This window comes from Homalodisca vitripennis, chromosome 6 (assembly GCF_021130785.1).
Source record: "Homalodisca vitripennis isolate AUS2020 chromosome 6, UT_GWSS_2.1, whole genome shotgun sequence".
NCBI lineage: Eukaryota > Metazoa > Arthropoda > Insecta > Hemiptera > Cicadellidae > Homalodisca > Homalodisca vitripennis.
Window position 1 is genome coordinate 168,493,391 of NC_060212.1, and position 27,880 is coordinate 168,521,270.

The window sequence follows — 27,880 nt, forward strand, 5'->3', positions numbered from 1 at the left end:
AAATTTAGCTTTAAAAATCCCTCAAAAATGCAGCTTGATGATGAATCTGCGGACAATCCGCAGGGTATCTGTGATTTGTTCGCGAAGTTCTTTTCCTCGGCCTACAGGCCCTCGTCACTAAATCCACCAGTGTACAACCTTGAAGCAACAACTTCTATATTTTCATGTCTATTTACCTGTGAGGAAAAGGAGGCTGAGTTGAGGTCGCTCGACACAAACATGGGTGCTAGCCCCGATGATATCTCTCCTATGATCCTGAGGCATTGCAGCGGTGTAATATCGCCTCATATCACAATTTATTTCAACGCTTTGATGGCTGCTAACATCTTCCCTGCTAATTTAAAGATTGGATATATAACACCTATGTTAAAGTCTGGATCTCCTTCTGATATTAAGAACTATCGCCCTATAATTATCCAGTCAACCCTGGCTAAGGTCTTTGAATCGCTCGTCCTTCGAAGATTGATGTTCAACTTCAAGAGTATTATCATTATTGAACAACATGGTTTTGTCAAAGGGCGTTCGACCACTTCAAACCTCTATCCTTTCAAAATAGTATCCTCAAAGCGTTTTCTAACTCCCACCAAGTTGATGACATGTACACAGATTTCTCAAAAGCATTTGATCGAGTTAGTCACAACCACCTTGTTGCTAAGCTCAGAGCTGTTGGTGTCGGTGGGTCGCTCTTGCGTTGGCTGGGATGTTATCTACAGGATCGTTTTCTTCAGGTGCGAGTGGCGGGCTCACTATCCCAACCTTTCCTAGCTGTTTCTAGTGTACCTAAGGGTTCCTTACTGGGACAAGTGTTGTTCACAATCTTCATTAATGATCTGGTTCAATGTGTGGGTTCAAATGTTCTACTTTTTGCTGATGACGCTAAAATTTTAAAAGAAATTACATCTGTGGAAGATTGTGTGTCCCTACAGGAGAGTATTGATTTGCTGGCAGAATGGTGCGACGTTAATTATATGCTTCTGAACATTTCCAAGTGCTCTATTGTGACATTCTCTAGGTCAGATGCCCGCATTCTTTATCATTATAACCTTACTAACCAACCCCTGGCACGTTGTTCTAAAATAAAGGATCTGGGTGTCATACTTGCTTCCGGCCTTGGTTCTCATGAGCGTATCAATCACATTTCTAAAAAGGCTAATGCAGCACTCTATTTCGTTATTAGGACCAGTCGTGACATGTTTTCTGTCAGAGCTCTAAACACCCTCTACGTCCATATTATATATAATAAATATAATATTTTATTCATAACAATTTCAAAAAGTGTGTTTAACGGGTTTATTAAATAGGTCAAAAGTTTGACTAATGTACTTTACAAAAACTAATTTTTTTCTAATTTATTCATTGTATATTAATTAAATATGACAAAAATATTAACAGTTAATCTGTTTAAACAATTCTTTAAAATCAATGTGTCTTTAAATTTTACATAACAAAGCTTGGTTATAGGTGGGATATTCACAAGTCATACATGTTTTTCCGCGGGTTTGAACATGTTTAATTTCCTCATTTGCAAACCACTTTTCCTGACTGTTTGTGTGTTCATGACAATGAAACAACATGATAAAAGATTAATCAAGTAGATACTACAATTTGTGCAAAGAAAGGACTTACTTTTGCCCTGAACTGTATAATATGTAAATGTGTTTTAGACAAGTAAATGTTCTTCCCGTGTTTCTTATGTTACAGGCTCCACAATGTATCAGTATTATATCAAAATTGTTCCAACGATGAGAGTTCTAAAAGATGGCTCAGTATTCCACTCTAACCAGTTTTCAGTGACCAAACATTCAAAAGTAAGTAATACTGATTCTGTACATAATTAACAGGATATTAACGTTAATAGAACCACATTGTTGAGAAGATAATTTTAATAGGTTTTGTTTACCTCGTACATTTCCCAGTAATGCCTCAAATTTCCTGTGAAGTATTTTAATTTTGTTACTGTTTATTTTTAATTTGATGTTTATTATAATAAATAAAACGCGCAAGGAAATAAAATACCTAATTGTATCTAGAATATCATTAACTTTTTATGAAATGCATGTACTAAATCACTACTGATATTAGTACTTTGGTATTATCCGTAGGGCACTAATTTTAGACAAGTTTTCCTTATCGAGGACCAAAATAAACTTCATTATGCGTTACTAGTACTTTCCTTGTTTCATAGTGAATGGAAACATACCCGACGAGTCATACTTCCTGTCGCCAAATAGCCTCCAAGTAAGGCCTAGACGCGTGACCCTTCAAGTAGGCCTATATGCACGAATCACCTGTCACTTTCGAATATTTAATTGTTCTTTTATTTTTTGTCTTTATCGATTGTCGTGCTCTTGATTAGTTTATAATTTCATCACGAATTATCTTCGCCTCTGGGATTTACCTCGAACTGAAGAGGAAACTTTTCAATTCCTTCACAAGACAAGCATTTACTGCCTTCAACAAAAGTTTGCGTCAATAATTTACGAAATGAAAATGTATTGTGGTAAAGAATATCCGTTCTGGCAGTGTAATTTGTAATCGTGTCGTAAAAAAGATGAGTCATAGAATCGGTACTTAATTGGAAGATAGCAAATGATCCTACACCACACCACAATGGTACGTTTTATTTATTTTTTGGCTAAGGAACAAACATCAGTAAAATGGTGTGAGAAACAGTTGAATATGTCCGGCAAAACTGTTGTCGATAGGAATAATTATATGAGGGAAGTGTGTGTGTGTGTTTGCGGTGGAAAATAAGAACTGTGGGGGAAATTGGTGGACAAGGAAAATCGTCGAGATTGATGAGGCTTTGTTCACTAAACGAAAAAGTAATGTCGGTAGAGTGTTGCATCGGCAATGGGTATTTGGCGGTTTGTGCCGGCGAAACTAATCAAAGTTCTGAAACGTGATGCAAAAAGATTAACCAATGAAATAAAAAAAAAATGTTGAACTCGGAACAATATTATGTCTGACTGTTGGAAGGGTTATAGTTATAAGAAATTCTAGAAAGCAGAATTTACGCATTTCACGGTGAACCACAAGTATCATTTCGTAGATCCAGAAGAAACTGGTACGAATACCTAACGATGTGGGAAAGTGCTAAATGGATAAATAGACGTAAAGAGGTACCGCTCATCACCATAAATACATGTGGCGATCGGAAGTAGCGGCGACTGGTGGCGATGCATTCAACTCGATTATCGCCGATATCGCTTCCTTTTGGGAGGTAGAATACGACAACCGTTCGTCTTAATGACTTTTAAATTTCAAAATAGGTCAAATAATGTCTGCTCTTTTTAAAACTAGTTTATTTTTGTCTCTAATCAGAAAAAAAACCAAAAAATATTGACCTAAGGATAATACCAAAGTACCCACTATTCAATTAATCTATGTGCATGTTTAGACTTCACACACAGTATTCTTAGATTTTCAATTTTATAATTAGAGTTCAATATTAAACATTATATTCTGTACTGTGCCTTAATGTTTATTATCCTTATAATGCATTTAATTAACAAATAGCAAAACAATATTTTGAATTAGTCTCTTCATTATGATATATTAAATTTAAATTCATAATCGATGAACAATAGCTTATATTGTTATTAATAATTTTTTAAGAGTTAAGTTTGTACACAAAGCTATATAAAAACCGTTTCAAATTTCTTATATGTGAAATTTAGAGAACATTACAAAATAATAAATAACAGCGACAATACCCAAATTTCATATCTATGAAAAAATTTTTTATGTAATTTTTAAAAATGTCTCACTAATACTAATTTAAATGTGTTATTAATTTGTATGGTGACCATTTTTATACAAATTGCATCATTTTGCTGTATTATTGATTTTTCCCCGGCATGAACATGCCAACAATTGTGGGCTGAACAAATATCAGTACTTGAAATGAGGTATACAAAACACACACACACACACACACACACACACACACACACACACACACACACACACCAAAATCGGGGAGGGAGTATAACCATGGGGGAAACAAGAATGCATTTACCTCCACATTTTAAAATTAATTTTATCATTGTTCTTTAATATTAAAATAAGCTAAACTAATTCTTAAAAATCATATTTAAAAGACATTAGATACTAAAGATGTATTTTATTACTCTTGTAGAAACTTGAATGTATTGGTGTGTTAACATGTTTTGATTTTATATTTTCTTTTGATATAGTATTTTCAGTATTAATACAGTGGAGTACGACTTCAGATTTTTCTTCTCTGTTGAATTTAATGTGGGGGCAATGTTCTTTAAATCTTGTATGAAATTTTCTTTTTGTCTGCCTAATTGATTTCTTATTGTAGTCATCACATTTTATTTGATATGTTATATGATTTATTCTTATTTTATTCTGCATCTCAGAAAAAAAAAAAAAAAAAAAAAAACAATCAACATGGCGGACACCCATCATCTAGTATGAAAGTGCTCCTACATTTCAGTGAAGTTTAAGTGGTAAACCCAACAAAATACCAACTTAACTGCACACCAATCACTACTTCTAAACTGTAAGTTAATAATATTATCATCAAGTTAAAAAATAATTTAAGTACCTTGAAGAAGAAAAAAATCCAAGAAAACTTATCAGCACAAACTAGATCACTATCTGCAATCAACTTTTCTCAAGATATACATTGTAACATTACACAGCTCAAGCACTTTTTATTCAAGCAATTTTTGTCAACTTATAACACCACTGACATTTATTTTATTAACAACAAGTAAATATAAATTAAATAAACAGCTGTGCACAGTTGAAACACAATAGTGACGTCATTGCCAACTCACAGCTGCTTGACACATTATCTACAACGCCACCTGCTGGAAGTCAGATAGAGCCAGCTATTAGGTCAACTGACGAGAGCATTGCCCGACACCTGCTGACAATGCGTCTGGGACGCTGACCACAGACAACACGGCCTCTACTTACTGGCTGTTATGAATCTTGCTATAAATCACTTGACATACTTGCAGAGTGATATCTATAAACCTAATTTTTGACATTAATACTTTATTAATTATTAATAAAGTATTAAATATTACTTTATTAATAATAATCAACCAATTCTTATCAAGAATTCTCAATTATTGCTGAAATGCCCACTAAATATCCGTGTGGTACATGCGAAATTGGTTTTAAGTATTCTGGTATTAAATGCACAGGCCTATGTGCAAAATGGTACCATGCAGGATGCCAAAATATCTTAGAAAAGGATTTGAAAAGATGGCCCACTCACGAAATCGAAAAATGGCATTGCATGGCATGCAGGATGTTTCAATCACCATCTTTACCAAACAGAATAGTTGACCCAGTAACACTAAACACCTCAGATACCCTACTGGAACTAGAAAAGAGTATTATTGAAAACAACTTACTAGATAGCTCTAACAGTCGAGAGGATGATCTTCAAATGGCTGCCAAAATAGGATCAGCATTAGTAGCTGAAAACGAACTTTTAAAAGTAGAGAAACTAGAGCTTCAAAATAAACTAATTAGTATGGAGGGAAAAATGGAAGAGGTGGAAAACAATATGAGTAAATATTTAACCAAAATTGAAAATCTTCTACAATTAAATGCAGATGTTCAAGCCCAACTTGATAAAGAAAAGAAATTCCGCATAGAGGTCCAGAATTCCTCTGAGGACCACGATCTTAAATTGGGTCAAATGATTGATAATTATGCAAAACGAATAGCAGAACTAGAAAAAACCAACACTAGACTGCAGGAAAAAATCCAAAACATAGAAATAACGGCTACAATCTGTAAGGACTCGGCTACTCAGACGTCATCTCCCACAAAAGATGCCCAAGTGTTTGAGGCAAATCAAACCACTGTACTTCTGGGAATATCAGAGATGAATTCAAAGCTTGCTCAAATGGAGCTAACTATTAAAACTTTAGCTTCAAGTGCCTGCTGCCAAAAAATAAATAACACTTTGAATATGCCCACCACGCATCAAACTACACTAGGAGTCAATCAAACTTGTAGTAAAAATCTAGAAAACATATTGACCACACCCTCGACAGAACAAAGTTCACCCCCGACCTCAGGAGCCAGTCAAACCTGCAACCAAAAACTGATTTTATATACAAGGACAACAGAGGCAGAGTCCTCTATTCCCCTACCCACGACAGATGCAAGCCTACCCATAACGCCAGGAGTCAGTCAAACCTGCAGAAAAAAACTGAAACATATGCGGACTACACCACTGAAAAAACAAAACCCTTCATCAACAACAGGAATGAGCCAAAAATGGATTAAGAAGACAAACAAGCTTAGCGTCTCCCTCCAAATGGCAAAAGCCACTGAAAAAGCTAACATCCAGGAATTTCAATTACCTAAAAACATCCAACGTTCTAAACAGAATAGCCACCTCCCAGAACCATCCCAACTCCTGTGAACGACAATCTCGCTCACTCACTTGTAACGAAAACTCAGGGCATGGGAAAAATGTCTCCTCCATGTACTGCACAAGTACTTAGTGAGGGGGAAACATACGAGGAGTTCCTCACCAAATATCTTGACAAGTATAGTAAAAGAGGTAATATTTTAACCACTGGACATAGCTTGAGCATGACTAACTTTAACTGTACTGAGGGAGCCAGCCAAACCCTGTCTAAAAAACTGAGCCAAAACACTACTGAGGGAGCCAGCCAAACCCTGTCTAAAAAACTGAACCAAAACACTACTGAGGGAGCCAGCCAAACCCTGCCTAAAAAACTGAACCAAAACACTGCTGGGGAAGTCCCCCCAACCTTGACTGGACAACTCAATGACAATCTGGAACTTATCTCACAATCTGACCAACCCATGAAATCACCACTCCCTAGACAAATTTCTCCAGAGACTCAACATTTACATTTTGTAGAGATGACTCAGCGGAAGAGGAAAAGGTTCAGAATTTTTCTGAACTCAAACCTAATAAAAAAAGCAAGCCATCTCAGCAAAATATAATAAAAATTGCCCACCAAAACATAAATTGGCTCACTGGTAAAACAAACAGACTGTCACATTTCCTCGCCAATCACAGACCTGACCTTTTAATACTAACAGAACACGGGCTCACACAAGACAACTTAGAAAATACACGGATTGATGGCTATACTCTGATAGGAGGCTTCTGCAGGAAGTTACATAAGAAAGGAGTGGTCGCAGGATATGTAAAGAACGAATTAGAAAAGACCATCAAACTAATAAGAACTAGTAATGAAGAGTCAGAGCTAGTGTGTGAAACAGCTTTTTTCGAGATAAAAATCAACAAAGAAGTAATCCAAGTACTTGGCACTTATAGGCCCCCGACATCAAACATTGAGCAATCAATTGACATTCTAACGGACCAGCTGGAAAGCGCCATGCAAACAACCAAACCAATGGTCATTGTCGGGGATATAAATGTTGACAATCTGGGGAACCGAGCAAACGACAGTAACAACATGAAGCTTAACGAATTTTTAACATCATTTGACCTCAAAAGACTTAGCCTGCCCCCCACCAGACTCACTAAAGACACAGAGACCTCTATTGACTGGATATGCACGAATATCGACCCCCAAGCCATTCAAGCTTCAGTCGTTCTCTCTGGCCTTTCGGACCATACATCCCAACTGGCCACACTACATCTGACAGCAGGAAAATATAGCAGAACTGTAACTGAGAGAAAACGCATTTTTAACAAGAAAACCATGACTCTCATAAAGGATACGCTCAAAACACACGAGTGGAATAGTATATACAATACGGAAGATGCAAATCAAGCATATACAAATTTCCACCTCATCATACAAACCGTCCTAAACAGCAGCTGCCCATTCAAAAATGTAGCAATCACTCGCCGAAAGAAAACAACTTGCTGGGACGATGAATGCACCACCTTAAAAAATTTGTATATAGAAGCCTTAAACAAGGAACTTTGTACTGGAAAACCTGAAGACAAAGCTGAATCAGCACGGAGAAAAAAGGAATATGACATGAAGCTCAAGACGCTAAAAAAACAACAAACATCAGACCACATCTCTCAGGCCGACAATAAATCAAAAGCACTGTGGCAAATAATAAAACAAACAACGAAAGAAAAAACAACAGGCCAAATCTCAGTAAATGACAAATTGTCACAGACGGGGAAGTACTGCAAGATCCCAAAAAAGTAGCAAACACCTTCAACTCCTTCTTTGCCACAGTCGCAGAAAGGACACTAAAACCAAACAACCTAAACAATGGGCTACTTAATATCTACAATCCACCCAACATGACAAATAGCAACCTAAATCTACGACCAGCAACAGAGACTGACGTTATAAAAGCCATAAACTCCCTAAAACCCAAAACATCCTCGGGTATAGACGAGATCTCGGCTAAACTCATCAAAACCTGCAAACATTAACTCACTAAACCCTTGACTGCTCTAATAAATAAATCGCTTCAACAAGGAATATTCCCCACTATGCTAAAAATAGCCAAGGTCTATCCGAAACATAAAAGTGGATCAACGAATGACTTAATGAACTACAGACCGATCTCCCTGATATCAACCTTTTCAAAAATCTACGAGAAAATTGTCTTAGATAGGTTATTATCCTACCTAGAACAAAACAATCTAATGACCAACCAGCAACATGGATTCCTAAAGGGACGGTCAACAACTACTGCTCTAATACAGTTAACGGAGTACATTATTGACCAACTCGACAACGGACATGCAGTCACTAGCCTGTTTCTTGACTTCAGTAAGGCATTCGACTGCCTTAACCATGACCATCTCCTTAACAAAATGAAGTCCCTAGGGATAAATGGGAAGACGGGAAAATGGTTCCATAGTTACCTAAGTGACAGAAAGCAAATAGTTGAAATTGAGCATGAAGAACAAAACAAGCGAAAAAAATCTATTCTGACATGACAAGCATTGCCAGAGGAGTACCACAAGGGTCAGTACTGGGGCCGGTACTGTTTCTCCTCCTAACAAACGATCTTCCAGACTACCTAAAGGAATACTGTGAAACAACAATGTATGCAGATGACACAGTCCTCACCATAGCAAATAAATCCATTCAAACCCTGAAAAGAACTACTGACACTGCTTTTAGTTACACAAAACAATATTGCCTAAGAAATGACCTTGCCCTTAATGAGAAAAAAACAATACAGCTAATTTTCACCACAAAAAACAAAGAATTACCTCTACCAATCCCTGGAACTGCAGCTCAGGATACAGTCAAATACCTGGGCATTACAATGGATTCAAAGCTCACATGGAAAGCACACATAGAATTACTTTGTAAAAAACTCTCTTCAAGCACTTATGTAATAAGAAGGGTAAAACACACAAGCAATCTGGAAACTGCAAAGATAGCCTATTATGCACTATTTGAATCTCATCTCAGGTACGGAATTGTGACCTGGGGCGGAACATCTGCTACCAACCTGCAAAGAATCCTAAAACTTCAAAAAAGGGCAATAAGATGTCTAGCAGGCCTAAACTACCTCGAAAGCTGTCGTGATGCCTTCAAGGAACTCAAGATCCTGACGGCCCCAGCGCTCTACATGCAAGAGGCAATCATGCATGCTGTTCTCACCAATCAAACCCGACAAAGAGACATACACAACCAAAATACACGCCATGCTTCAGATTTTGCTCTGCCGCCTCACCATCTAACACTCTTTACAAGCAAGCCTTCCTATAAGGGAGCCTTGCTCTACAATCAACTACCAGTCCACCTCAGAGAAAAACCAGAACGCCACCTCAAGAAACATCTCACAGTCTGGCTCCAGGAGCAACCTTTCTACTCTATTCAAGAATTTTTAAATTCTGTAACTCTCAACTATTAACATTCTTTAACTATCTCATGTATTGACGCATTGTACTGTTCTCTATGAATATGTGAAATAAAGAAAATTGTCTATTGTCTATTGTCTTGGGGTTTTCAATTGATTCTTTTTTACTCTTTGTTTTATATGTGACATAGTGTTTTTTATGCTTTTAATGATTTTTGTCCATCTTTTGATAAATGTGTCCATGTAATACAAATACAAGTTGTGTTTGTGTTTTTACTTAGTAACAGTCTTGTCTTCAACTTTTTATCATGTTCCTTTTTAGATATTTTGAATATGTATTCAACTAAATATGTCTGTTTTCAATATTGCAGACTCCAATGTGTATTGACAAACAAATAGCCTGATGTGCAATTTTATAGATTTTGTATTTGTATACTTAATTTGAATTAGTATTAAATATTGGCTTCAAAATGCTATATTTATTTGAAACCTTATACCCTTGATTATAGACCCTCTGAAGGATCTATAATCGAGGCTTATACTTCCCTCTTTAAAATGATATAAAACACTTAACTCTTTAATAATACATTTACAAGTAAAATTTTCTGAAAACAATGTTCTTCTATATATTTAAATGTGTTTATCACCATAAAACTACCTTCATAGCTAACAAAACTTGATTTTTACAATATTATTGAAATATTTGTACAAATTTAAAACACAGTTGACTCAACTATTTACACAAAACCTTTCTTGGTGTGATAATGATAAAAATAGTACAATGACATAAGTTAAATGACATAAACAGTTCAATACAAGGTTTCGTTCAATATCTTCAATGAAAAAACCATATATAACTGTTTACTTGTCATCATTTGGGAACTTGGGATCTTTGTTAGAATCTGCAACCAATTCAAAGCCCAAATTTAATTTTAAAGTCTGTAATCTAGCTATCTTCCATAGTTTCATGTGAATAAAGTTTCATCTTTGTTGCTGAAAGCGACCAGACAACATCAGATGACATCGGTCGACAAAGAATAACCCCAAAACATCTTGTGTTGTAGATCCCAATGAATTTCTTTGAAGCTAACCGACATATCACATTTTTCATTCCTCTCCCCAAATTTTACCTATTGAATTATTTAATTACTACACATTTTGTATTCGTTTTAAGTTATTTTGACAATTATACTGCCTGTTATACATATTTATGATTGCAGGTGGTCTCACCAGGTAGGGGAGATTCTGGAATGCCTGGAATATTTTTTAGTTACGAACTTTCAGCACTCATGGTGAAAATAACTGACAAAGTTGTGTGAGTATAGTACATTAGCAACAGACCAGTTAAATGTCATAATTTAAGAGAAATGTGTCTATGTAATGAGAAATGTTTTTCTAATATTGTTTTAATGAAATCATATTTAGCGTTTCTTTATTGTCAGAGTAGAGCCATGGTTAGTATGTGACTCACTATTGGTCCGAGAGATATTTGCGATACCTTCCAACAAATTCTTCTGAAAAAATAGTATCCCAGTGGCCATAGGCATTTGACATTCCCATGAACGCAAACAAGACAAGGCTATTTCCATTGTGTTCACTTTCAATCAGGAATCAGAGTATCCACATTGCAAATTCAAACTGTAAATTGCCAATAATATCTAAGTTTCATGTTACATGCATAATTTTGATACATAATACTTTTATCATAAAGGCTTCGCTGAAGGCTGGGAATGTTGTGACTTCTAATAACTGACTTATGAGGATTATCTCAAAAGCTTTACACTAGGTGTAAAAAGAAGAAAACTATGAAATCAGAAAATTTATTGTGGTAATCATTTTCACAAATGCGACACAACGTCATGCTTAGGCTTAATGATTATTTGACTAATTACTAAGTCTATCTACCTGACTTATTAAACTAACAAACTCTTCAATATTGTAACAGCAGAAATCCAACAACAAACATTTAATTTTCATTTTAAAAGGTCTTAAGCTAAGTTGTTGGATATGGTTTGGTAACAAATTATACAGTTTTTTGCCTATTTCTAAAAAGTTTGATTTAGTGGAATGATAGTTGTACTGATCTAATCTAAGCATATTACAGTTTCTTGTGAAATAACCATGTACAGAACTATTAGTTGGCACAGAATTTAAATGAGTTTTTACATACAACAAACATTCCAATATAAAAATAGAATAAACAGTTAAAATCTTAAGCTGTCTAAAATATGGTTTACAGTGAGTTCTATTCCCCACCTGATATATAACTCTCACAGCCCTTTTTTGTAATACAAGTACCCTTTTTACATTCCCATCATTACCCCATACTAAAATTCCATAGGTTAAATGGCTATGTATATGGGTCATATGTATTCATTTTATAAAACACTACCATGCACACTTTTTATTGTCTTAAAAGTTTATCTTGACAATTTGCATTTATAAAATCATGGTACAGGTTCAGCTCTTTTTTATCATTTTTGTCCAAAGTCACAATTGACAGTCCTGAGGTTGCAAGCAGCATATTCCTTCCTTAACCAAGTCAAACTTCAAGTGTGACCACCTAACAATCCTTAGGTTGTAAGCACCCTATTCCTTCCTCAAAACAAGTCAAACTTCAAGTGTGACGACCTAACAATCCTTAGGTTGTAAGCAGCCTATTCCTTCCCTTAACCAAGTCAAACTTCAAGTGTGACCACCTAACAATCCTTAGGTTGTAAGCAGCCTATTCCTTCCTTAACCAAGTCAAACTTCAAGTGTGACCACCTAACAATCCTTAGGTTGTAAGCAGCCTATTCCTTCCTTAACCAAGTCAAACTTCAAGTGTGACCACCTAACAATCCTTAGGTTGCAAGCAGCCTATTCCTTCCTTAACCAAGTCAAACTTCAAGTGTGACCACCTAACAATCCTTAGGTTGCAAGCAGCCTACTCCTTTCTTAACCAAGTCAAACTTCAAGTGTGACCACCTAACAATCCTGAGGTTGTAAGCAGCCTATTCCTTCCTTAACCAAGTCAAACTTCAAGTGTGACCACCTAACAATCCTTAGGTTGTAAGCAGCCTATTCCTTCCTTAACCAAGTCAAACTTCAAGTGTGACCACCTAACAATCCTTAGGTTGCAAGCAGCCTATTCCTTCCTTAACCAAGTCAAACTTCAAGTGTGACCACCTAACAATCCTTAGGTTGCAAGCAGCCTATTCCTTTCTTAACCAAGTCAAACTTCAAGTGTGACCACCTAACAATCCTTAGGTTGCAAGCAGCCTACTCCTTTCTTAACCAAGTCAAACTTCAAGTGTGACCACCTAACAATCCTTAGGTTGCAAGCAGCCTACTCCTTTCTTAACCAAGTCAAACTTCAAGTGTGACCACCTAACAATCCTTAGGTTGCAAGCAGCCTACTCCTTTCTTAACCAAGTCAAACTTCAAGTGTGACCACCTAACAATCCTTAGGTTGCAAGCAGCCTACTCCTTTCTTAACCAAGTCAAACTTCAAGTGTGACCACCTAACAATCCTTAGGTTGCAAGCAGCCTACTCCTTTCTTAACCAAGTCAAACTTCAAGTGTGACCACCTAACAATCCTTAGGTTGCAAGCAGCCTACTCCTTTCTTAACCAAGTCAAACTTCAAGTGTGACCACCTAACAATCCTGAGGTTGCATACAGCCTATTCCTTCCCTATCTGGTCATTGGTGGTCATAAAGACTGACATCAGTAATTTTAAACTATTGGTCCACTCTGCCTACTGAATAATATTAAATGTACATTTTAATTGTAACTATTTTGACATTACTTCCAAGTATCACAACTCAATTTATAGGTCCATCTGGTGATGATCTATCTCAGATAATTCCATTCCGATCTTGGGAAACAAAAAAATGTATAATTTGTTTTAATAATAAATAACAAAGTCACTAGTATAAACATACCTTTTAAAGAGGATTTAAACTATTTTCCAAATCTTGTGATGAAGAAAAAAGCCTCCTAGAATTCTTTACTGAGAAAATAATGTCTTGGTAATTTTGTTTATATAAATAATTAATATAACCTCTAAACAGCACAAAACATTGTAAATATCTTATACTTGAATGGATGTAAGAAATTATAAGAGTAATGTTTGTATATGTAGCTGTTAAATGCCTAAATTCGTAAAATATTGAACCCCATAAGAGGATAAAAAGTTGAATCTACTAAACAAATATTTTCGGTCTAGCACAACTGCATGTCGCAAACATAATTTTTGGATACTCTTCCACACTGTGTGTCCACTCATCCAGTGACACGTTTTTGGCAAAGTATGGATTCAGCTCTAGCTGAATATAACAACACAGAATATTCTAATTAGATGAATTGAGTTATGTGATGTTAGAGCTAACTAATACACTGTTGTGAATCATTTTCATATAGCTCAATCATAACATTTATTTTTAAATGTAATATGAAATCTGTGAAAAATAACGTACTTTTCAATTGATTGTATGAGTTTTGAGTATTATCAAATTGAATCTTTTGCAACATGCCATTAAATTTTTAGAGCCCACATCATATGATTTTAATACTTCATTAAATTTTCATGTTTTATTTTGTCATATTTAATGTTGCAAAAACTATAATATTACAAAGTGCAATACAATATTGATGTATTTACTGTTATATCTAATAAGCTGATACTGGACAATTATAGTAATATTTTTACTGAGATCAAAGATCAATTACTTTTTTCTAAATGTTATAACATGCATTAACACCTTCACTGTGATTCTATACTGAGTTATCTTAAGTATTACACATTATCTAACACTACAAAATGCACATTATGGGGTCTGTTACAGCCAATGTGTTAAGTTTGGTTATGGTAGAGATTTGAAAACCAAGTCTTGTTTGAAGATTAAACTTCAGTTTAAATTATTATACGATGGATTGGTGTAAAAGTTTCATGCCCCAGACCAATTTAATAATTGGTCATATATGTGAGGAATTCAAAAATTGTCCTCAACATAAAATTCTTCAACCCTGTTATCATGGCCAGTCAGTAACAGCAACATCAATTCTCATGTTGGAGTAAAAGTTTTTACTTTTGTATAGTCTCATAATATAAAGTGTTGTATATAATAAATGATTAGTTTGTTATTTACATAAAAAATGTATTAAAATAATATTTGTTTGGATTTTCAGGCCATGGAGTCATTTTTTCAACGATTGCTGCAGTTGTATAGGAGGAGTCTTCATAGTCTTCATGTTGTTGGACTCATTCTTTTACAGAAGCTTAATACTATGGAAAAAAATGGAAATCGGAAAAGCGCATTAAAACATTATGCGTAAACTGAATTGTTTGTAGAATATGTGACAAGTGAACTTTTACCAACGGATCTGGACTTGTAACTTATCATGACTTGTACAGTATTAATAAAAAAATAAAAGCTGTACAAATGTATTTTATCTTTTGAGTTTTAAAATTTATTGTGTGTGAACTATTGTTGTGTACATTGTTTTTTTTTTTTCAATAAAAAGGAGTTTTGATTTTTAATTTTTATAACAATCCTTCCCACTTGTTCATCGATATTTATATTTTTATAATTTAATTTTATATCTCTCACAACATTTTTGCATGGTTGATAGCAGGATTACTAATATTATGTTACAAAAACCTAAAGATCTACCACATTTTGAAAGCTGGCATATCTGGCTTTTTCTTCAGGTATCAACACATGTCAAATATGTTAAAGGCCAAGATTTCAAATATGGTACTGTACTCAGATTTATTCAGAGCATTCATAAATGGGAAACAAAGCCAAAATTTAAACTTAACAGTAGAAAGGTAGTATGTCAGAACATGTATGTATGACCCAACACAAAAATGCCATATTATGTGCACTTACCACAGCAGATAAGTGGGGACAGAGCAGAAAAGTCCATCACAGCATGGTCTGAAGTACCAACACACTGGCACCACATGACACACACAAACACAAGATAAAAATATGTATATGGGAGGAGGAAGTGAATAATACACCTTTTTTATCTTCTGGGTCTCATTTGGCTATTTATTTCCCAAATTCATTGCACTGTATTAGATCTCTTGAATTTGTATGACTTGATTTACTTTATAGTTAATACTCTTTGTAATATTTTTAGCAAATGTAGCCTTACTTCTACAGAAGATCTATTTAACAGTTCATCTGCTAGTTTTGTTCAAATTCAAATACTTCATTTGTCATTGAGACAATTAGCAAACTAAGTCATGTTAAAATTAGTTTTAAATATATTTATGTATCTAGATACAATTGTATCATGGTCATATATTAATGTTAATAACATTTAAAAGTAAATGTTAAAAATTATATGTAAAAATTTTAATACTTAATAATTTTAAAAATTGTCAACTTTTAATATACATCCTCAGGTATTTATTCCCAGAGCCATGTTTTGAATAGCGATGGTGATGGTTTTTATTTTATTATGCAATTATTAAATAGGATTTTTATTGTCATAATACCTGAAATCTTGTGGTTTGTCTGTTATTCCACCCTTCGTGTTTAATCATTATGATTTCGATTTCTTTTAAATGTATTGAGCCACCACAGTTAAGTTGTATCATCAAAAGAATACATATTACCTAGACAATGTGGAACAGGATAAAAGCATCACACAATGACTATAAAAACTCATATATTTACAATAACAATAATATGAAAATATTAATACAGATTTTAACAAGTCTTGAGGTACGCATTGAACACATCTATGCTGATTTTAGCTACATTTGTACAAAAATCAACATCACTGCCTTGTATCAGAGTGTCAAGGGAGATATATCCTGGTAGTTTTTGGGTCGTACTGAGCTTTGCCGAGAGTTTTGAGGAATTCATGTCTCTGTTTTACGATGAAGTTTCTGAACAACAGAACTGATGGTTGTTGGAGAATTTGCTCATGTGATATTTCCATTATGTTGTGTACATAATCAAAACGTTCTTTTAAAGCTTTTGTAGCTGAAAAAAAAATCAATACATTCATAACAGAATACAATACATTGGGAAAGGGCTCTTGTCCAGAAAGGTTAATAAATTTTTTGGCCCAATCAAGTACATCTATTAAAAACTGCACAGTTCCGTATAAACCCCCCAGTTTTAGCTTGATGTTGGCAGAATAACCAGTTACAGCTGAATAAAGTAGTTCTATTTTATTTATTCAATTGTATTTATTTAATTTATTTATAGTCAGTAAAAAGTTCTCAAAAGGAATAACTCTTCATAACAGTTGCTCTATACAAAACATCCACTGCTCTATACAAAAGAAAGACACAAGGAATCACTTGAATACACACACCATCCCCACAAAAACTACAACTCCAATCAAGACCCAAAAACCACCAAACACACCTTAAGATCCTTCACCAAAACATCAATTGGTTGTCGGGTAAGATAGATAGACTGGCACACTACCTACAAGAAGAAACTCCTGACTTTGTGATAATAACAGAACATGGCCTGTCAAATCAAAATCTACAAAACACATGTATAGAAGGCTACTCACTTGTCGGAGGGTTCTGCAGAAAAAATCATGTCAAAGGGGGCGTGGCGGGATATGTAAGAAAAAGCGCAGAAAAACAAGTATCGCTATTATGCACAAGCGGAGAAGAATCCGAAATGACTTGTGAAACCGCCCTCTTTGAACTAAAATTTAACAAGAAATTGCTACTGGTGCTAGGAGTCTATAGACCCCCAAGTGCAAACCTTGATACAGCAACAGCCATCATCTCGGAACAACTCGAGAGAGCACTTACTGCCGACAGGCAAATAGTCATAATGGGTGACATAAACGTGGACAACTTAGCTGCTGACAACACCGAAAAGTCAAAAATAGAAGACCTACTAATGCCATTTAACATTAAAAGACTTAACCTACCCCCCACACGCATCACTAATAACACAGCAACATCAATAGACTGGATATGCTCCAACATAGAAACCCAACATATGGAAACCTCAGTAACACAATCAGGACTATCAGACCATACTGCACAAATAGCAATAATAACTATAAAAAAACCTATCAATAGCAATATTAAAGAAAACAAACGAACCATCAACAAGCAAACAATAGACCTTTTCAGAACAAAATTACAGGAACAACACTGGGAAAATGTAAGCTCAACTCAGGATACAAACGAAGGCTATAATAACTTCAACACCACACTGCAGTCAATCCTAAACTTCACCTGTCCACTGAAAACAACCAGACCCAAACAACAGAGAAAGCCACAGATCTGGGATCAAGAGTCCACTAGGCTGAGAAGTGTATATGTTAAAGACCTAGGAAAGGAACAACTAACGGGGCAACCTGAGGACAAAGCTAAAACAGCTGCAAGTAAAAAGGAATATGACCAACATCTCAAGCAGCTCCAGAAAGAACACTCCACTGCCTATATCAACAGGGCAGAAAACAAGTCTAGAGCTCTGTGGCAAACAATAAACCGAGAAAGAGAATCCAAACCAAACAAGGAAAACCACATCAACCTCCAAATAGACAATAAAATAATAGACAACCCAACAGAAGTTTCAAACCATTTCAATGATTTCTTTTCAACAATTGCTGAAAGGACACTTAAAGATTTTGACAACACAATAAATAACAACATACCAGATTTCCTACCAGCAACAAATCATGTTTTTCAATTTAGGCGGGTTACACTGAACGAAGTTCAAACAACCATCCAGTCATTAAAGCCTAAAACCTCATCCGGAATTGACGAAATATCAGCTAAAATGATCAAAAATTGTAAAAATGAAATATCACCACCCTAACAGAACTGATAAATAAATCACTCTCACAAGGCATTTTTCCAGATAAATTAAAAATATCAAAAGTCTACCCGAAATATAAAAGTGGACCAACCACAGAAAGAAACAGTTACAGGCCAATATCCTTAATTTCAACATTCTCGAAAATAATAGAAAAAATAGCGCTCACCCAACTCATACATCATCTACAACAACATAACCTCCTTAACAATCAGCAACATGGTTTCTGCAAAGGCAGATCGACAACCACTGCCATAATCCAACTTACTGAATATATCTTAGACCAACTTGAAGAAGGATGCACTGCCACAAGCCTCTTCCTCGACTTCAGTAAAGCGTTCGACTGCCTGAACCATGAACAACTTATCTCCAAACTACAAGGGCTGGGTGTACGAGGAATGGCGGCGGAATGGTTCAAGAGCTACCTTTCCAATAGGACACAGCATGTGGAAATAGCCTACACAAAGGACAACACCAAACACAAGACACTTTCCAAAGCCACCAGTATAAGAAGAGGAGTGCCGCAGGGGTCAGTACTGGGGCCAGTCCTATTCATCCTCTTTGTTAATGACCTGCCTGGATGGATAGGTGAAGCAGGCCACAATATAATGTATGCTGACGACACAGTACTCACTCTCGCCGACAGAAAAACAGAAAGGCTAGAACTAACAACCAGCATGCACTTCCACAGAACAAAACTCTACTGCTCCTCCAATGATCTGGTCCTAAATGAGAACAAAACCGTACAAATGACATTCACCACTAAGCGCAACAACACAAATGTATCACTACCCGGACTACAGACACAAACCTCTACAAAATACCTAGGCATCATAATTGACTCCAAACTATCCTGGAAACCCCACGTCGATCAGCTTAACAAGAAATTATCCACTAGCCTATACACCATAAGAAGAATTAAGCAAGTATGCAGTCCAGACGTGGCCACAGTTGCTTACTATGCCCTTTTTGAATCGCACCTCAGATATGGTATTGCAGCATGGGGAGGGGCGTCAAAGGGCAATTTAGATAAATTACTTGTAAAGCAAAAAAGAACAATTAGATGCCTAGCCAACTTAAACTACAGGGACAGCTGCAGGGAGTCATTTAAGGACCTAAAAATACTCACAATAGTATCACTTTATATAAGGGAAGTCATCATTCACACAATTACAACAACACAGCCAAGACACCGAGACCTACATCAGCACAACACCAGACACGCAGCAAACTTCACCATCCCACAGCATCGCCTGAGCCTGTTCGAGCAAAAACCCTCTTACAAAGGTGCCCTCTATTACAACAACCTTCCAGAGCACCTCAAGAGGGAACAGCCAAAAAACTTTAAGAGGCAACTCACAGCATGGCTTCTGGAACGGCCGTTCTACTCAGAGAATGAGTTTATGAACTTGCTCCAGTGAATTGCTGAAATTTATTATAATTTTATTTATTGACCATTTGACGTGTAACTGTTCTCAAAGAATATGTTAATAAAGAAATTGTCACTCTCTGCAAGTTCAGTATATGTGCTCAACAAAACATATGTTACAGAGCGTGCAATGTAAGTACACTTTTAATTATAAATATGTACTGAACAATTTGTTAAAAACATAAACTTATAGATTTTTTACTAGTAAAATACTGTACTTTTCAAAATTAAATCACAACACATAACAACTTGTACTTTAAATTAATAAATTTCATTAAAACCACAGAGGCTTAAAAACTACAAAACACTTAAAAAATGGCCCCTTAATAAGCCCCTAACTTTAACACATTTATTTTTAATTATCTGTTGTTTCCTAATGTAGGAGCTCCATATGTTTCCAGTAATACGTTTATTATTCAGTAGTCAGTAGTCATGGGCAGAATAATACTATTGGTTTATGTTTAATTACAACAGCATAATATTACTTACAAATGTCATACAACTTGGGCTTCTTTAAAAGCAATGCTTTAGCTTCCTCCTCATTAAATCCCATGTCTCCCTTTACAGCATATAAACTAACCTGAAATATACAAAATTTAATTCTTAAGTGTACAATCAAATACAGAACAATAAAGAATACTTTTTACTCCGTTTCAACATGATTTCACAATCGTTTCAGTTACTTCCTCAGGTTTGGGGGCTACTTGAGTACATAACTTCCATACCCTGACATACATAATATAAACCTCGTATAACATAATGTGATAAAAGTAGTATCAAAATTCTAAACTAGCCTTTAATTCAGCCCATGGACCAAGACATCATTCAAAACTTTAAATGCAAGTACATAGGCTAATTTATACAAGAATTGGTTGTTTAACATAAAAGATGCAATTTTTACTGCAGCTTTGTCATGGAACGATGTTCAGAATGAAACAGTTAAAAGATCATGGAGAAAACTCTGGCCAGGTGTTATGAATAATGACGAAGTTCCTCATGAGAATGATCCTATTGAAGATGATGAAGACGTAGGCTTACAAATTAATCTGGTAAAGATTAGAGAAAAAACTAGTGAAATGAGTGAACTGAGAAATATTCCAAGCACCAAAATTGTTGAATGGCTAGAGATTAATAAAGACCTCTCACCATTTGAATAAATCAGTGATGAATCTATAGTTCAAAATGTTCTGAATCAAAAACCAATTCAGGACGAATCAGAAAGTGATGATGAAGAAGTCTCGGAAACAAAAGTTGTATCTTGGAACGAAGCAAGTGAAGCAATCAACAAGTTTGTAAAAGTTGCTGAGTCAAATAAACAATATAGTATAGCCAAAGTTATGAACTTTGAAAAAAAAAATAGTTGTAAAAAGCAAGTAGATATTAGATCTTTTTCCAGCCATATACCACTGCAGTTACTAAAAACCATGAATAGTACAGTACTGTAGCCTACTGTATTCAAATTTATTTCATCATGTACTGTTCTTAAAAAATGCAATTTAATATTTCTACTGTACTTATATACTGATTTATATTGTTTAAATAGCCTGTGTTTAAATAATAAATACATAGAGTAAAAGTGTTTTGTGCAAATTTTTTTACGACTCCTGTATTTTTATAAATAACCTCCATAGTCCAGAATTTTCTTTTATCAGGCAAGCGTTAAGTCCAAAACACTGACTGGTGGTTCATACCGCGCGTGGTTTGGTCAACTCACTAATGGTCACTGAGGTAGCACGCAAAATTCAAAGGCAAAAGAGAGATAAGCGACCGCAATAATCTGTGACTGTCTGACTATCCAAGCGGGACGAACTGTGCAAATGAAATTGTAATTATTTTAACACCAAAACCGTGTTCTTACTTAATGTGCAAACAGAGACTAATCTATGGTCTATTAGGTAACTTAATCCTCTTCTTATAAAACATCAATCAGTCTAGCAGACTCTGCTATTAATAAATTAAAATATAACTTAGTCTTACTGTTATTCTTCCCAGGTCATATGTGATTATCCTTGGTCGGAGTACTACCAGTTGTCTTACTTCATCTCCTGACAGAATGAAAGTCCTTTGGAAAAATCCCAATCGCTTGTCAATTTCTATGGTGCTGGAAAATATAAATCAGTAAATAATAACCACACAACATATACTGATGCCAATTGAAACAGAAACAACCAGACATGGTGTTAGTCAAAAGAACAAGAGTATGAAAGTGTTTCATTGAGGACTGAATTGGTGGGAATATCTCTGGGAGTAAAATATGATTTTTTCTTCTAATTGTTTTGTTTATGAAATGAAATGAAAAAGTGATTTATTTTCCCTTTAGTTGTGTATACACATTTAGGTCCCCACAGTGAACCCAACTTCAAACACTTGACAGCATTGGTCAAAATGACCGTCAGCTGGCTGGCTTTAAACTGTAGGAGTATTAAATACAGTACAAAATAAACTGCTAAACTACCAAAATTTTCACAAAACGAAATTTGTACAGTAAAAGAGAAAAAGTAAAAACACATTTACATCCTAAAGGCAGTTAATACAATATGTTACGTTGATACAAATATACAGATACAGTACAGAAAAAGGAATATAAAAGTAAAGACTGAATCCTTATCTTAATGTTCTCTCCTGTGATGTATAAGTGCAATATAAACTCATAATCTACGTAACTATGTACATTATAACTAGCACGTTATGTTTGCACAGTTTTCCTTACTTATTAGGAAATTAAAAAAGAAAAATCTAAAAATTGAATACCTGTATTAAATTCCACCGGTACCTGTTTATGGAGTGAACATTGTCGTTATAAGAACCAGAAGGAAAATGTTTTGAAACTTTGTGTAGTGTTTAAAAAATTTTTAGTAAAGAATAAATTTTGATTTTAGAGTAATAATTGACATTACAATTGTATAATATCTCAAGAATTGAAGTAAGTTGTTTTTGTAAGAAGTTAAAAACTAAGTTAGTTTCCATATATTATTACAGTAGGTTAAACATTTTTACAATTAATTGCATTATTCCTTAAAATAAATCATGTTGTTATTATAACAGTAACATTTTTTAAATTTTGAATTTCTTATTTAGGAAATTCATTACATAAGAGAGTAATTTTTATTTATTTTCTAAAAATGAATATATTACATTGTAATTAAATCAGTTGAATATTTAAACAAATAAAAATAGTTTAGACTATGATATCCATTATTCACTAACCTGGAGGAAACCTCCGTGAGCGCCTGATGGTGTTTCTACTTTTAAGCGCCTGATGGAGGGTTAAAAGTATATACAGTACTTATTTAAAAACTTGTAATTACAATCAATTATGTTTGTAATGATTATTAAAAATCATATCTACTTAGAATGAATAATTAGATGTTATTGAATGCTTTTTTTAGCATTTTGTACAACCACTCCCTTGAAATATTATGAGATATCAAAGTCATGTAAGAACAAACATTGTTGTAAATGACCTGTGGTTCTGAATCCTTTTTCTGTCTTTTTTCCTTTTTCTGTTGTAACTAAAAGTATTATAAAAATTTAGATTCTATGCTATGTGATAAAATTATAGGTTTTCAGAGAAAATACCATTCATGAATATTGCAAATTATTTAGCAAAATTGTTATATTTGTATGATTTAAAATTTTTTGACATAATTTTCAATTTATTTAATTGGATACCAATTTGGAATCATTATGATATAACACTTGTTGGGCTTGTATGTAAAGCATTATTTTATATTGACCTATCAACAAAAAAATTACATTTCTGTACAATTCGCTTATTTTTGTAAATTATGTTATAATACTTGTATGTAGATCATATTTTTACACAGTGTTCCATATTTTCTTCTCAATTTATAAATTCTGCAGTTTTTATTCTTTTCCAAAATGATATTGGTAACAATCAGGGCACTCAATACTGTATTGTTGCACAAGAATTACCCACCAAACACCAGTTTTTGTAAAGTAATTTTTTTTGTATGAGTGCTAATACTTTTTCTAGTTATATATTCAACTTCAGTGTACTGTAGCAAAAATAAATACATAAATATCAGACTGGGGTTACAATTTGTAAGATTCTTCTCCTTTTATTATAGAAACATGGACTAAGCACGTATAAACTTCATAAGAAAGAGTGAAATCTTTATTATTTTTCTTAAAATGTGCTAAAAATGTGAACAAATTCTATGTTTGATATATTATTACAGCTATGACATTACAGTAGCATTTGCTATCCAATGTGTCCAAAGCCAATGGTTTTGGAGTTGTGTTTTTTTTTAATTTTTACTTTTGTTTATATTTATTAAAGATCTAATTTTTATTTTTGTAGAATTTTAATTCATGTTAGTGGTTGCTTTGCCTAAAAATTATGCTTAAAATTTACTTGGAATCGTCTTAAAATTGCTAAAAATTCTTAATTAATACCTACAAAATAAATTCTTTACTATTCAACTTTCATGTCTATTTAACATTCTTTTCCCGACATTGCTAAACTACGTATTATGTATCTTGACAACAACGAAGGTTATAATACAATAAAACCAGTCTTCCAGGGCTTTAAACATGACATCACAATAACACAAGCTATAAATATGCATGTGGTCTTACATCAAACAGTACACCAGAATTTATCACTCAACATTTGCTCAGTGTTGCCATCTGAAGGAAAATATAATATGCCAAATCACATCCAATCAAGACAAAAACTTCCATCTTCTGAAAAATGTTTGATCTTAACTCCCATCTTGATCTTAAGCTCATTTTCATCTCTCATCGTCCCCTACAATGACAATTCAGATTTGAATTTGGCGAGGTCTCTTGTACAAATATTCGTTGTGTCATAAGATAAGGATTTACATATAAAAAAAGCTTGAATACAGAATCTTAAATATTTTAACTAATAGCCTAAAAATAAATAAATGTGTTGGTATCAAATCATGAATTGTATCCTAAATTAAGTGTACTTGTACATAGGCACAAATAAAACTTAATTTTCTAAGTTTTAATTAAACTGAATAATAAATATTTCACACTTTAAAACGTACCTGAAATTAAGCCAAACCGGATTTGCTGTGACTATTCGTGTGATTGCATCTGTAGTAAACTTTTTCGCTTCCAGATAATTTACACGAACTTGGAGGTCATCCAATTGTTGCTTGAAAATGAATGGGTTCTTAGTAATAAACTTACCGAATTCCTCCGCTGGTAAACCAATATCGTGTAAAAATCTGGAACAAAACATTTTACAATCTTAGTTAACTTGTAATAAACAACTTTATGATTCCAAATACAATATTGAAGATATTAATTAAGATAGTATCTTACAATTTCACCACAAGAAACAGTCAAGGTATTAATGATGTACATACATATTTTGAATTCTATAAAATATAATATTATTGAGAAGTTTCTAATCAGCTTCATCATCATTTATTATAATCATGTTTTTAATTAAATTTTCAACCTTACACTACATATGACTAGGCCACATTGAACAAATCTTTATGTGGTTGCAAACCATATATTTCACAGCAATTATTAACATATTTAATTTTAGATTAGCCTATATCTCAAATAGTTCAACTATCTACGGGACAAGAAGGAATCGGGATTTCAGGTGAGGGAGGATTAAGGGTGTATAAGGGGAGGGTATGACAGGGTTAACAATCACACGAGAAAAAGACAGGGAATTTGAGTAGGAAACATAAATCTACCAATTGCATGTGTGTGTGTGATTTTAAAATTTTCAGTACTTTTCTCAGTTTTTCATCATGTAGGCCACAAATAATACCTCTATGGTGGAATTTATTCATCGTTTCTACCTCCGTGGTGAAATTTATTCATTTATTACTTTTTCTTTGTTATTTTGCTCCTGTTTACACAATGTCTTAGGGCATCAAAGTAATGCTTTCCATAATTGGTTGGATTTGGTTTTGGTTGCAAGTCATTACAAAAATAGTTCTTTCTCTTTTGTGGCGCTAGTGAGTGATGTTTTTTCTGCATATTCAATGTAAAAGTTAGTGTTGTGAGTGCACTTTAAAGTATAAAACTATTATTGTATCAGAATGGGCATAAAAGGCGTTAAAATGATTTCCTTTATTTCATTATGGAAATTTCAACTCTTTGTGTACATCTACAGAAGCCGCCATTGCTCTGCTACGTATAATAATATGGTTAGGTAAGTTTGTAATATTTTTAACTCTCAAGTATTAGTCGTCAGCATTTGTTTTGTTCTTGGCCATCAATGTGGAGCAGCACCAGAACCTGTGCCTGTAGCCAAAGGTATTAGCGTCAGCCCATTCTAGTTTTTGGCTTTTCCGAGATTTAATTGTTTTCTTTGTATTTTTTAAGCATTTTCTTTTGATATTGTGAAGTGGCAAAGTAAACATTTAAGACATTGGATATCTCAAATACACAATATATAGCCTATTTTAAAATCAAAATCATGTTGTGAATTCTTATCTAAAACCAACAATGTTGGCTTAACTTCACTCAAGAGTCCTAATATTTCTTTTATATGGAGTAAATCACACATACCGTGAGAAATAATATATTTATTTAAATGCTTAATAAATTCTACCCTTGATTAACAGCGAATTAAGATTTTATCAGTTTTGGGTCAATATTAAATGTAAGCTATTAAGTAGGCCTACTTTCAATTAAAAACATCACCAAATAATGTGAGGTAGGTTTAGTAAAATAGGCTAGTACATAGATTTACTTACCTCAAATGTAACTTCATATGTTTTTCAAAATCTAAGTTGAGAATGAATTGGGCAGCATCTTTCTTTAATTCTACTTTATATAGATCTACACCCAATTTCACAAGCTGTTGAAGAGAATGTGATTTGTTGACATAAGCCGCAAGATTGAATGATGGTGATATGAAAGATGAAATTTCAGAAACATCTTCTTCGTAAGGGTCCAAAATACCTGATTCATTATGTTTAACATGAGCAACATCTGCTGTTGTTATTGTGTCTAAATTGTGGATCTTATTCGCAATGTCTTTCAAAGATCTTTCAATGTCTGGTTTGTCAATATATTTTACAGCACTGCTGAAAAATTTTGATTTTGAAACTAGAGTGCGTTTTTCTAACAGTAACCGAGAAAAACACAATGATTGAGTTTCATGCTTATTTATTGGTAAGGCTTTCAAACATAATCTTATGTGGTATAAGTATTTCATTCTTCTGTCTAATGTAAACTTAAAAATTACACTAACCACACATAATTGTTATCTATTTAAAATGTACCATGGAATATATTTTATAATAAACACTTTAAAATAACGATAAACCTTTACATAATGAGAAACACTGGAGCATTTAAAATGTAATATATAACTGCTTAATATTAAGTTAGTAAGGTTAGTTAACTTGTTTGTTTTCGGTTTCGTTATTGGATTGAGGTGAGGTTATGTCGGTATTTATTCCTGGTTCAAAATAGTCAAGGCAGTGGGGACTGGCAATCTTCTTTTTAAACCATGCAACCACGTTATTCTCTACAGTGTGCTTACTTCATTATGCGTTTTTAGAAAGATTGCAAATGTTATGAAAAGTCCAACAACCTGCATTTAAAAATGGTCTGTGATGCTTAAATTACCAGGTATTAACATTTATATGTTATTTCTATATAAACACAGTATTTTGATATAATCTGTCGCCACTCTACATAATCCTCATTCGGAGATATACTTTATACTCAACATATACTTTAAGATCTGATCAAACATAATGAAAAAAGTGGATACAGTAAAGGCCTATGATACTGATACCAAGTGTTACGATCACAGATATGATCTGAACTTGCGTTATCTCTAACTCATATCCAAAGTTCGACGTCTTATACTGCTCGGTCATCGGCAC

The 27,880-nt window shown here is 34.1% G+C and overlaps 2 protein-coding genes across 3 annotated transcripts in view; one reads left to right on the forward strand and one right to left on the reverse strand.

Moving 5' to 3' along the window:
* The window catches only part of LOC124365127 (endoplasmic reticulum-Golgi intermediate compartment protein 3-like), a 74,043-nt gene extending 58,939 nt beyond the window's left edge, over positions 1-15,104 (forward strand). For both annotated transcript variants that reach the window (XM_046821076.1, XM_046821077.1), the window contains exons 9-11: positions 1,702-1,808; positions 11,013-11,107; positions 14,964-15,104. In XM_046821076.1, coding sequence (XP_046677032.1) covers positions 1,702-1,808; positions 11,013-11,107; positions 14,964-15,096 — 335 coding nt within the window. In that variant the 3' untranslated portion in view covers positions 15,097-15,104. The remainder of the gene's footprint in view (positions 1-1,701; positions 1,809-11,012; positions 11,108-14,963) is intronic.
* Positions 15,105-16,440: 1,336 nt separating this feature from the next.
* Positions 16,441-27,536, reverse strand: LOC124365129 (transcription termination factor 3, mitochondrial-like). The gene is given in 6 exon segments (XM_046821080.1): positions 16,441-16,609; positions 16,611-16,777; positions 20,508-20,598; positions 21,996-22,119; positions 25,058-25,240; positions 26,738-27,536. Coding segments are annotated over 6 exon segments (1,140 nt in total). The 5' UTR covers positions 27,202-27,536; the 3' UTR covers positions 16,441-16,498.
* Between the last annotated feature and the right edge of the window lie 344 nt (positions 27,537-27,880).